Source organism: Dermacentor andersoni, chromosome 1, assembly GCF_023375885.2.
Source record: "Dermacentor andersoni chromosome 1, qqDerAnde1_hic_scaffold, whole genome shotgun sequence".
Classification (NCBI taxonomy): domain Eukaryota; kingdom Metazoa; phylum Arthropoda; class Arachnida; order Ixodida; family Ixodidae; genus Dermacentor; species Dermacentor andersoni.
In genome coordinates, this window is record NC_092814.1 from 33,832,952 (window position 1) to 33,846,224 (window position 13,273).

The 13,273-nt window shown below is 46.6% G+C and overlaps 1 protein-coding gene and 1 pseudogene across 4 annotated transcripts in view; one reads left to right on the top strand and one right to left on the bottom strand.

Moving 5' to 3' along the window:
- The window catches only part of Ae2 (anion exchange protein Ae2), a 356,548-nt gene that overhangs the window by 122,641 nt on the left and 220,634 nt on the right, over positions 1 to 13,273 (bottom strand). For 3 of the 4 annotated variants that reach the window (XM_050193751.3, XM_072286088.1, XM_050193750.3), the window contains exon 1: positions 6,803 to 6,871. The exons of the other annotated variant lie outside the window; for it this stretch is intronic. In XM_050193751.3, coding sequence (XP_050049708.1) covers positions 6,803 to 6,853 — 51 coding nt within the window. In that variant the 5' untranslated portion in view covers positions 6,854 to 6,871. Of the gene's footprint in view, positions 1 to 6,802; positions 6,872 to 13,273 lie in introns of those variants that run through there. 4 annotated transcript variants of the gene reach the window in all.
- LOC126546437 (U2 spliceosomal RNA) lies at positions 9,433 to 9,580 on the top strand (annotated as a pseudogene).

The following is a 13,273-nucleotide window of genomic DNA, read 5'->3' on the forward strand; positions in this document are numbered from 1 at the left end:
GTCCTTAAAACTCCTACTTTATAAAACACTAATACGACCTAAATTTGAATACGCGTCATCTATATGAGACCCTGCGCATGAATATCTTGTATCTTCTCTCGAACTTATCCAAAATAACTCCGTTAGCTTCATCTTTTCAAATTACAGCTGTACCGGAAGTATCACAGCCATGAAAAGTAACCTTTCCCTCCCACCTTGAAATCTCGCCGGAAAATCAGTCGCCTAACTCTGTTCCACAAGGTATATCATCACGTCACGCTACACGACGATTTTATTTCACCACCTGAATACATCTCCCGTCGCATTGATCATCGGCACAAGGTTGGCATCAAAAAATGCAATAATAAAGCTTTTTTTCAGTCTACCTTCCCCGGACATCTGTCGAATGGAACCGCCTCCCTCCCGATATTGCAGCCATTGAAGATAGTCAACAATTTCGCGATGCACTAACAACCTTTGTTTATTTTGGAGTATGTTGAATGTGTGCTCTAACAAAAATCACTGCACTGTATTGATTGTCTTTGTATCCTATATTACCCACTCCCCTCTGTAGTGCCTTTGGCCCTGAGGGTACATTAAATAAATAAATAAATAAATAAATAAATAAATAAATAAATAAATAAATAAATAAATAAGTTCTACTAGAACTAACTCTGGGAGTGCTAGCCAGCGCCACCACTCACAAACCTTGGCGGCGGACGTGGAACATCCTTTCTGCTGCAGGCGTCACGAGTACGTGATCTTTTTGGGTGAAGGCAACTGGTCAATAAACCCAAACGTGCTACATGAAGGCATCAATGTTGACGGATTCGAGAACCTCGTTATGTAATGAACGAGATGAAAGGGGATTTAACCGAGGTGCCCGATATTTATTTACCATAGCATAAGACGCCAACAAACAAACAGGGGAAATTACTTGTACTTGCTAACTGAATTAACGTAATTGAAAGTGGATGAAAAAAACAACTTGCCGCAGGTGGGGAACGATTGAGCTACCGCCGCGCCGTTCCCCCAACCATTTTCTGTGGTATTTATGTGTTACAACTAGAACTAACCCTGGGAGTGTTTGTTGGCTTCTTATGTTATGATTAATAAATATCGGGTCCCCTCGGCTTTTCATTAATATATATATATATATATATATATATATATATATATATATATATATATATATATATATATATATATATATATATATCATCAGCCTGATTACGCCCACTGCTGGGCAAAGGCGGCCATGTTGTATCTGCAAACTTCTTAATCCCATCCGCCAACCCAACTTTCTGCCGCCCCCTGCTACGATTCCCTTCCCTTGGAATCCAGTCAGTAACCCTTATTGACCATCGGTTATCTTCCCTCCTCATTACATGGTGAACGTATAATGGTTTCCAGCAAGTACGGACGCGAGAACAAGTAAGTAGAAACGGACAGGGCAACGCTGGAAATCATTACATGTCCTGCCCATGCCCATTTCTTTTTCTTGATTTCAACTATGATGTCATTTACTCGCGTTTGTTCCCTCACCCAATCTGCTCTTTTCTTATCCCTTAACGTTACACCTATCATTCTTCTTTCCATAGCCCGTTGCGTCGTCCTCAATTTAAGCAGAACCCTTTTCGTAAGCCTCCAGGTTTCTGCCGCGTACGTGAGTACTGGTAAGACACAGCTGTTATACACTTTTCTCTTGAGGGATAATGGCAACCTGCTGTTCATGATCTGAGAATGCCTGCCAAACGCACCCCAGCCCATTTTTTGTTGTGATTATTTCAGTCTCATGATCCGGATCCGCGGTCACTACCTGCCCTAAGTAGATGTATTCCCTTACCACTTCCAGTGCCTCGCTACCTATCGTAAACTGCTGTTCTCTTCCGAGATTGTTAAACATTACTTTAGTTTTCTGCAGATTAATTTTTAGACCCGCCCTTCTGCTTTGCCTCTCCAGGTCAGTGAGCATGCATTGCAATTGGTCCCCTGATTTACTAAGCAAGGCAATATCATCAGCGAATCGCAAGTTACTAAGGTATTCTCCATTAATTCTTATCCCCAATTCTCCCCACTCCAGGTCTCTGAATACCTCCTGTAAACACGCTGTGAATAGCATTGGAGTGATCGTATCTCCCTGTCTGACGCCTTTCTTTATTGGGATTTTGTTGCTTTCTTTATGGAGGACTATGGTGGCTGTGGTATCTGTGGTATAGATATCTTTCAGTATTTTTACATACGGCTCGTCTACACCCTGATTCCGCAATGCCTCCATGACTGCTGAGGTTTCGACTGAATCAAAGGCTTTCTCGTAATCAATGAAAGCTATATATAAAGGTTGGTTATATTCCGCACATTTTTCTATCCCCTGATTGATAGTGTGAATATGGTCTATCTATATGGTCTATGCCTCCCTGAACGCGGTGAGCGAGAGGCTAAACTTAGCTCCCGTTGCGTCATGCGTGGCGTGACAAGGGCGTCATCTGTGCACCACGACCTATGTATGCACCATCGAGTGATGGCTTCTTTCCTCTACACAACGATACCAAATTAAGGCGCGTGGGTAGTACGCTTGCAAATATATAAGCGATAATGGCAGTATTACAAATCTTCGGTACATGCAGTTTTCGCGAGCGACCTCCAATACTGACCGAAATTAAAAACGTTTCACGTCAATATAACGCATTCGAAAATGCACAAAATCAAATTATCCAATACATTGGCTCGGATAGCGAAACGTGCTGTGTTCGTGTTTGACATTTTGAATTCTCAAACATATGTACTGATCAACTTTTGCCAGTCGAGGCACAAGATTACCCACCGTGGTCGCTTAGTGGCTACACTCTTAGGCAAAGTTACACCCTTTGGCTTGCCCCTTCTGCCACACAACAATAATCGCTATCTGCCTTGATGCGTTTCCTTTCTTTAACGCTGCGAGCCCGGAACTTTCCAGTAACGAACGGCACGCGCGTTATCAGAAGGGGCACTCCAAAGGGTGTAAACTGTTCTATGCTGATAACGCGCGTGCCGTTCGTTACTGGAAAGTACCGGGCTCGCAGCGTTAAAGAAAGGAAACGCATCAAGGCAGATAGCGATTATTGTTGTGTGGCAGAAGGGGCAAGCCAAAGGGTGTAACTTTGCCTAAGAGTGTATGGTGTTGGGCTGCTAACCACGAGGTCGCGGGATCGAAACCCGGCCATGGCGGCCGCATTTCGATGAGGTCGAATTGCAAAAACACGCGTGTACTTGGATTTAGATGCACGTTGAAGAACCCCAGGGGTCCAAATTTACGGGGTCTGGCCCCACTACGGCGTGCCTCATAATCAGATCGTGGTTTTGGCACGTAAAACCGCATAATTTAATTTTATTTTTTTAGGTACAAGCGTACGTGAACTGATGGAACAGGAGCTTTCAGTCGATTAGCTTTATTTGCGGTTTAAAGGAGGTGGGATGCTCTACGGGTAAAAAATATATACTGTGGTGAGCTTTTGTTAATTCAATTTAATTATGGGATTTTAGTTATGTGCCAGCATCACGATTTGATTATGAGGCATGCCGTAGTGGGGGACTTGGCATTAATTCTGACCACCAGGGGATCTTTCACGTGCCCACAATGCACGGGACACGGGCGTTCTTTCATTTCGCCTCCATCAAAATGTGGCCGCCGAGGCCGGGATTTGAAACCGCGACCTCGTGCTTACACCATAGCAACACCACAGCCGCTAAGCCACCGCGGCGGGTGGTGAGCTTTTTTCTGCGTCTGTCAATAAATATTGAGTTTACGTCCTGTCAACACGGTCTCAGCAGTATTGGGCCAGTCACCTTTGGTCCAGCCAACTTTTGATAGGCCCCGGTGAGTACGGGAGGTAAGGGCCTGGGGGGGGGGGGGGGGGGGGGCGGTGAGCATATGTCTGTTGAGCTGTCCAGAGAGCTTAGATCCGTATAGCACGGCAACACCTTGCCAAAGCCAGGTCAGTGTGCGGTGCCGCACGCACGACGCAGGCCAGTGGACGAGTCCGCAAAGCTTTTCGCACGACTTGTGATGGTACCGTATACATCGCATTACTGTCAGCGAAAGGGTGCCGGCCAATCTCGCAAATGCTCCTCTCGTGCGAACAGCTTCTCGAATTCGAGCGATTCGAGCCCAGGTTTCGGCGGGTAAGGCCAACTGGTTATAACACGATGAGCGACCACGACAGGATGCATCCTCATTGTATATCCAAGGCGTTCTTCTTACGTTCTCGCCAAAACAGCTGTGCGTGAGGCAAGCGTGCGGCCCAAGGAATATCGAATAAAACGATGCCGGTGGACAGCTTTCGTGGGAGTCAATCAACGAGGACACACGGGGCAAAAGACGGCCAGGCAAGGTGAAACACAAGGAGACTGGAAAAATGGAAGTGTTGACACACACAGCTAGGCGCTTGCGCGCGCTTTCGTTCTCTTATCCCTTCACAGTAGAAGCACGCCGCCGACATCTCTGTTCAACGGACAATTATTTTGATTTCGACGAGCCGCGAGATGTCCTTAAAGGACTATCTTTAGGGGCGAAACTCGGCCTTTTGCGAGCCCCTCCGGCCACCGCGCGACTCTGGGTCGCTTCCCGCTGAGCCAGCGCAATTGGTAACCCTAAAGCCTATCATTACCCGGTCATGCACAAGTGCCTCGGAGACACCGTTCGTGAAGCCTACATCATCTTTTCTCGCACTTTAACGACGATTGCTGCGTTTGAGCTGTAATCAGTGAAAAATGACGGTAATACGCGCGGCGCTGGTCACGTATACGTACGGCTCTGTCTCCGGCCGCATTCGCGTCCGTGGTAAACATTGGCGCAAATTGTGCCAGCCACGAGAGTTTCCTCTGCGCTTTCTCATAAACAGCTCCGCTTCGCACAAATTTGGGCGTTTCGGAACGCCTTCATGCGATTCGTTACCGTCGTTTTCCTGCATGACAAATAACACTTGTAGTGCATACTCGCATACAGGCGTTTTTATCTGATATTTAAACGCTTTGGATGGATGGAATGGATGGATGTTATGAGCGTCCCCTTTGGAACGGGGCGGTGGGTTGCGCCACCAAGCTCTTGCTATTATACTGCCTAATGTCCTACCTAGGTTAAACAATGAAAAAAGGAAACAACACTATGAACTACCACGCCCAAATTTTCTGATCCCCTATTGCGAACTGTGCTTTTGTACGTCTCCGTCTTTTGTCGTTTCCCTACTTTTCTTCCATCAATTCTCCAATCGCCTCTTACTAATGCCTATTACGGACATGTTTGCTTTACCACTGCTCCTGCTGAACACAAGGGCTTCAAGGAGGCCAGTGGTGCCTAAATCGACCGCTGGGTAGACGTCTTCACATTCTAATAAAACAAACTGGGCGAAAAGCCCGCCATCTTTTGGCGAGAAGCATTGTGTACGAACCCAGAGAGAGCTACTGGAGCTACCATGCATTCAAAGAAGAATACAAGCGAGCAAAAATTTTTGGTCATGGATAGAAAAAGAATAACACATTTATATGCGCTGATGCTTTGTCCGCATTTGGCCAACCACCCCAGAGTGGGTGCGTGCCAGTATATCCCAAGGATCTACATCTTTGTCCGCATCACCATTCTATTGCAATAACAGATGGAAAAACAGACTGTCCACTTGAACGGTGGGTGAAGAAAGGAGTGAGCAGGGATCAGAAATGAGAGAGACCAAGATGAGGGAAAAGAGCAGATGCTTACGCCACGAGGGAACAACGCTGGCGGGAAGAACGGTGTAATGAATGCACTGCATGTGAGTATTTGAAACAGCCAGTCTATGCTTTTGTGCTGTCCTCCTCTTCCTACTTTTTCCTATGCTGTCCACGTTTCACCCCATTATCTCTGATCCCTGCTGGCCGATGTTCCCGTGTCAAATGTCAAATAGATAGCTACAGGGCGGCCAGCAGAATTATCTACTCCTTTTCGTTCTTCTTACAACCACAAATATTTTTTTAAATACCCTCCTCCAGCATGCAACACGCGTTTTACGCCGCAGGGCAGACTATTGACGGTAATACACACACGTATATATATATATATATATATATATATATATATATATATATATATATATATATATATATATATATATATATATATATATATATATATATGGTGTGTGTGTGTGTGTGTGTGTGTGTGTGCGTGCGTGTGTGTGTGTGTAATAAGAAGCCAACAAACAATGACACCAAGGGCAGTATAGGGGAACTTATCTAGCAGTTCTTAATTGAATTTAGGAAATGCTAAATAAATGGAAATAAAAGTGGATGAGAAAAACAACTGGCCGCAGGTAGGATACGAACTCACGTCTTCGCATTACGCGTGCGATGTTCTTACCTATTCAGGTACCTCAGCGCCGTTTTCCCATCCACTTTCTGGTGTACTTAAGTCTATCTATCAGAACAAACCAGGGAGCGTTAGCCAGCGCCACCACTCATGGCCTTGGCGGCGGATGTGGAACATCCTTTCTGCAGTAGGCGTAACGTCTACGTGAACTTTTGGGGTGAAGGCAACAGGTCAATAAACCCACACATGCTACACCTAAAGGCATCAAAACTGCGGATTCGAGATCCTCACTATGTAATGAATGGTCTCGAATCCGGCAGCACCAAGTTTATTTTATCTTGCTGCTGCAACGGCTAACATATCATTGGAAAAGAACGACTTCTCATACAGTTTATTTTACTCTAGCAATCACCAAACTAAATGCACCGAGTGAACGCGCTAGAGAGAGCTACTGACAAAACGATGAAAAGAGCAACGGATACCGGCTCGATTCCGCGTAACTCTTACCGCCGAGAGATGCTGCGGTTCGCCGACTTGCTCCTCACCCTGTAGCGCCATCTGGCCTCGCCGTAAAGTTCTGGCCAAGCCGTCAGCAGCAGCGCGGATCAGAGTTACCGCGAGCAGGTACAAGAGACGAATGCGAGTTGCGCCTGCTCGCACGTCGTCTGCTACCAGCAGGCAGGATGGCAGGTCGACTCCGCCACACGCCGCGGCAACGCACTAAAGACAAGTGCAGCCCGGGCGGCTCCATTTTCACCGGCCCACGTCCGCATCCCGCAGTTGGATCATCCGACGAGAAACAAAAAGACGCCGCCCGCCTCGAACAAAAGGAAACGCGCCTGCGCACCCGCGTGGACATTGCGCGCGAACCGCGCGAAAACGGAGAGCGGAAACCTGGAGGCACAAACAGGATGTGACTGCAAGCGGAGACTCCGGCTGAGCATCCCAGCACTTCGGTTCTCTCTCTCTGTCTCTCTCCTTTGCTAGACCCTTTCCGTGAAGCATTCGCCACCATTAACAAACTCGCTCACGCCAAAGCATCGCAAAGCCCAAGGTGAAATCCCAGGTGATGTGGGCTGCAACCAGTTTCCTTGGCGATTGGCAGTGGCACACGTTTGAACGTCATTTGCCGACACATTTTGGGCAGGCGCGAACAAACATCCTTCTCGGCCTTCCGCCCACTTGACTGTCTTAAAGAGCTCGCTGTGAACGTCAGACGACTTCGTATTCGCCGCAGTGTAAGAAGCAGAGTGATCGATGTTTTAATGACATGCAGCCCACGAACATCGGGCAAATTCAGCGTAGGCAAAATTTATAGCAGTCAGCCACTTAAGTTGACCTTACAGGTTGCGATCGCAACTTAAAAAAGCTTTACAGAGTCCCCACTTTTGCAAATGGTTTCTCTGCACGGCAGACGCTGGTGCACTTAGCATTCTAAACGAAACAATTTTCTGGCTGCACTCATACAATACATCAAAGAAGTGACGGGTAAAACTGCTAGGGACCCACACATGAGCAAAATGTATGCATACCTCTCTCTCCCTCTCTCTAAGCTACTTGAAATCATTTATAAAAGTAGCTGAAAAAAAAAAAAACTTGCATTTCTGTTGGCTGCTTGTTGACTTCAATATAATTTCTCTGTTGATAACCGAACAGCATCTATGTGTTATCAAGGGTACCGAAAGCTTCTCGCAACATCCTTGTGACGACGTCAATGGCGACGCTTGAAGACTTGTGCGGTCAAGCTGGTGGGTGTCGATGCGAGTGGAGCGCGCACCAACCAATCCGTGAGGCAAAGGACACTGCGCCTCTGCCAGAACAGGTCGCACCCAGAAACTTGTTTATCCAGCAGCATTATAGCGGATATGATGATATAGAGTTCCGCTCCGCGAACTGCCAAATGAACATCTAGAGATCACACATAGGAAAGGTGTCCGCGTGTCTTTGGGCGTTCCTCGGGCATCCTCAAGCAAGAAAGCGATACACGAGGCCCAGTATTTACCACTATACGCTTCCTGGTCTCCCAAACAGTGTTGATTCAGCTAGCTACACTGGCTGGGTGAGTTCTTCGTTGGCAAAGCCCATCTCGGAAGAGTCAACACTAGGTCTCGATTGCACTTGCATGATGCACTATAAGTACTCTATAGGACTCAAGAGTCCGAAACAAAGGCAACGACTGATACGCCTATAGGACACTCGAGGACGTCATTTTGCGATCTTAATGTTGCAGTTTGAGCGACTGGCAACTTTTTCTGATGGTGGTGAAGCCGAATACGAGGAGGTGGCCAAACGACGCGATAATGACTACCACGGCACGACGGAAAAGCTATAGTATTAGTTCGAGTTAGTATAACTTCAAAAACATATACAGATTCGAGTTTTTAACTGCCGTCGCAGTAAAATCAAAATGGAAGGAATGCAAACCGGATAGGATTCTTGGCTCCGGTGGTGCAACGTGTTTGAAAGGAGCTGGAATTACAGGTTGAAAAACATACAATTAGTAGAAAGGATATAAATGCAAGAAAGAAAGAAAGAAAGAAAGAAAGAAAGAAAGAAAGAAAGAAAGAAAGAAAGAAAGACAGAATTTTGTCCCAAGAGTCCTGTCTACTGCATGCAAACTGCTCTGTCTTTCTACTCCACCCCTCCTTTTTCTTTGCTATCTTCACACTGAACTAAATATACGAAGGAAGCTTTTCGGTCGTGTTCAGTGTGTTTTAGTACAGAAATAACAAGAAAGCAAAAAATTATATTGTTCCGTCACAGCCGGCGACGAAAAAAATTGTGGGACCACAACATTCATATGGGAACGGATTATCATCGAAGCTGTTTAGGCTGCATACATGGGTTGCATGCATTATGATATCCCAGATTTTTAAAATAAGCAACCACACTACGCCGGCACAAGTGCCGCCGCGGTCACCGCCCCTCCCATGCATACGCCGCCACCGCTGGTGTAGCCTCACCGGCACCTCCGACGCGCGCGACGTTATGACCACAGAAGCCCAGACAACGTGCACAGGCGCCGCCGCCACACCCTTTCGCCCTCTCATTAGTCGTCAAGCAGGGTTTAAAACCAATAAAGCGCATGATTCGAAGGCCAACTTGCTACACTAAGAAACACTATGTATATATAGCGTTTCTCTTGCAACGCCGAATTTATGTGGTTCTATTTGAACCCGAGATATTAAACTTATTTTTGGAAGTTTGCGGAGTGCTTTAAGCCTGCTTTACCTCCGCCGCAGGTCCACCCGGTATTGCACTATCTCCGGGATCGGCCCACGCATTCCCGTCCACGCGCCGTGATACGGACGTAAGCCGGCCAGGGTGTCACCTCCCCCCCTCTCCCTCCCCCGGCAACGCATTCGGGGATGCAAGGTAAACAGCTTCGCTGTGAAACACAGCAACACTATACGTAAAGAAGCTGTGCAACCATTTATGGCTGCAGAATGGCCCTTTACGGCAGCGGGTGATAAGTGCATTTTGCTGCTTATCCGGGGGACGATGATAGTTCAGGTCAGTCTTCAACAAGTCGCGTTCAGAAGGCTGTGAAGTGCGAACACTCGCGCGCCGACTTCCATGTGCGATAGTTGCGCAAGTCGGCGTTTAAACCAGCAGGGCGCTTGCCGAAGGCGCCATGACGGCTCCCCTGCGCCTTCTCGACCCGCAGGAACTTTAACGCACTATTATAGCTATTGTACTCTATGAATCCGTGGAGTTGCTGGCGCACAACGGAAACGAAATAAATTATGGGGTCTACCGTTATAAAGCCACAATCTGGCTATTGACTACGCCGTATATACCTAGAGGAGGGAGGGGAGGGGGGGGGGGCAGTGCTGCGGATTAGTTTTAACCCCTTAAACTCACTGCACGACCGTTTCTGCATTCGCCCCCTTCGGGACGCAGCCGCCACGAGCCGATAATCGAACTCGCGACCTTGTGTTCAGAAACAGAACGCCGTTAAAGACCCACTGCAGCGGGTCTTGCGCATACCTCTACGTAACGAATTACATAGTACTTGTAATCAATTACACTCTTGTAATTTAGCAATTACATTGTTTACTCGGTGCCGCTTCCTGTATTTTGATTACTTTTTTAACAACTAATCATGTAACCGACTACTTAATTGGAAAGACAAGCTGTAACAAACGAGGCAGCTTCGAAAACCTGAATTTGGCGAAAATTAGAACGCTCGAAACTGTGCCACGCAGCAGCCTCGCAAATGCGCATCTCCAGACAGCCAAACCTCAGGGCTGAGTATTTGTTTGTTCAACTTAACGCGCTCCGCCAAATGTTGGCCGACAAATTGACCAGGTGCTGATGTATGTCTCGAAAGCGAAGGCCACTTAGGACGTTAAAGCCAGGAAATCACACACGGAAGATCATTTCAGCTTTCTATTGGCCCAACCGGGAGCGTCTTCTCCCAACTCCCAGCAAGCATGAAGCGCGGCGAGCTATAGAGGACCCAAAGTCCCTTTATGAGCTTTTAAATTTAAGAGGACCGAGCTGCTGAACAGCCCCAATCTTATGCGCATGCATTACGGCACCGTCCGACTTCCCGCAGCGCGCGCATCGAGCGAACTGGCTAATTAAGCTCCCTGTCTTTCCCTCTTTTTCCTCCTCGAGCATGTTTTCAGTGTCGTTCCTGGTGCCTTTGCAACAAATAAAAGGGACGATGACCGACGAAATTTTTTGGAAGCAGTTGTCAGTGCAGACAAGCAATGGCTGCGGAGGACCCACGGAAAGTGCCAGGCCGGCTGGTTTTGTTTATACTGTTTTATGCAATGACAATAAAAGTTCGCAGAAAAGCGTAGTAGAAGTAATCGATTACTATTGTGTAATTGCTCAATTTCGTGGGGCAGCAATCGACAATTGTAATCAATTTTAATTTTGAATGAAGTAATTTTCATTGTAATCGGTAACTTTTTTTTTTTTTTTTGTAGGGTGTACAAGTCTGGTCTAGCGCCACCGTGCTAAACACAAGCTGGTTAAACTGCCTTCCAAACCATCGACGTGCGACGCGAAAATGCAAGGCGGTAAGTCAGTCCGGTTTCGCTGGCGAATTCGTTTGGCGGGAGCAATATTTCTCCTCGCTGTGCGTGTGCCATACGAGTAGGCGTACTCGCGCTTAGAATATGAAAACAAGAAAGCTATGCAGCGGTGGAGATAGGTGCGTCATGTCTTTATCAGCAATAATCCAAGGCCGAGAGAGGTATGCACTCGTCGCTTGCGCGACGTTCCTGGCAAAATTATTTCATTTATTCCTTTTCTTGCTTCCTTCGTTTGCCAGCGCGACTGATCTGGAGTCAAGGCGCACCGCCCTTAGAAGATGCGAAGCTACTTAATATTCCTCCCCTGATAGTCTGAAAACAGTGCACCCATTAAGCACTTGTACGCGCGTGCAAATATGCGCTGCGCCAGCGTTCGCTTGCGCTGACGCTCGCCGCACCTGTCGTGCAGATATTCTACAGATATTCGAACCGCTCGGCATGCGCCCTTTCTCTTTGCTAAGTCCGTAAACCGTGCTAGGCAAAGAAATCTTCTCGTCGAACAACCATTCTTTTCCGGTTTTTTCATTTAATTTATTTTTTATTTGCTTGCGCGAATTCCAAAGAACCTTGCACGAAGCCCGTCGAAACAGTCTTCAAACATCGGCTTAAACGCCTTATATGAGGTCATATTCCAGAGGAAAGTATTTTTGCCGCGAGAACGCTCCTGTTCAAGGTTTTCCCGAGCTGTATACGCTCGCATATCGGCGCTAAATTCAAGGTTTATCCAGAGTTTTAGAGGCTCTATCCGCCGGAGAAGTGCACGTCTACTAAGCACTACATAGAAGCACTAGGTGCTTTACGAGCGTACACTGCAAAATTTACTGCTCTAGATTCAAGCAAAAAAAAAAAAAAAAAGAGAAATAAAGACGCGCAGATTCAACGCAATGCTGGAAAGTTAGCAGGAATGGAGCAGCAGTAGCAGATGCAATGTACAGTGTACGGCCTCGTCGAGTGTAGCCGTAGTAGCTAGTAGTCGCGAGGACGAAGCCGATGTACGAAGCTTACTTGTCGAGGACGTGCATGCACAGAGAAGTAAGACGCATGTGCAAACAAATTTCAGGATTCTATGCCCCTTACGTCCCAGCAGCACATGGGGAATGGGCACACATCCAATGGTATAAGAATGGGGTAGGCATAGAAGAAATTCAAAGGAGCCGTTGAAAATCTTGAGCCGCGTTACATCGGGCGGTATGCGTACCTATGTGTACCTATGAGCTGACACTACATAACGAGTTTTTATGCCACGTTGTAGTGTTTGATTACGCAGTATAGAAGTGAACCAACTGGCATTACTTTATAGGTTTGAATTCTGTGCTATATAAGTAATCTATTCGTCAAGAAGGTTTCGCTTGGGGGGGGGGGGGGGGGGGGGGCTCCTATCTAAACACCCGAGAACGGAGAAATCGTTTTTCTTGCCCACCACGGCACTGAAATGAATTAGATTTCCTGCATAAATTTAAAAGAAAAGGTTAGAACCTAGTGACTGTAGGAATCAGAATTTTGATTTAGGCCGGCAACGTTTTAATAAAGATGGTTGAAAATCGCAAAATAAAAAAAACATCGAAACTATCACGTTTGCAACTCTTTACCCCGGCAATACAAAGTGATATCGCACTTTTGTAAACAGCACTTAGTAATACATCTAAAGCGGACGAGATTGATGTATTATGTAGAGTTATAAAATATGCCTATAATATGTAAGTAAGACTTTTGGAAAATTAACCCTCATAGAAATTGTAACATACAGTCGTGTCTCGTTAATATAGACCCAGTTAAAATAGAAACCCCGCAATATGGACGACTTTTTCGGCGACCGGTCTGTCGCCATGCAATTTTGCCCCGTTAATATAGAAACCCGCAGTCCAGACTATGGACGGCTATTCTGGGGACGAAACGGGTAAATACATGTATTTTTGACTCGTTATTATGG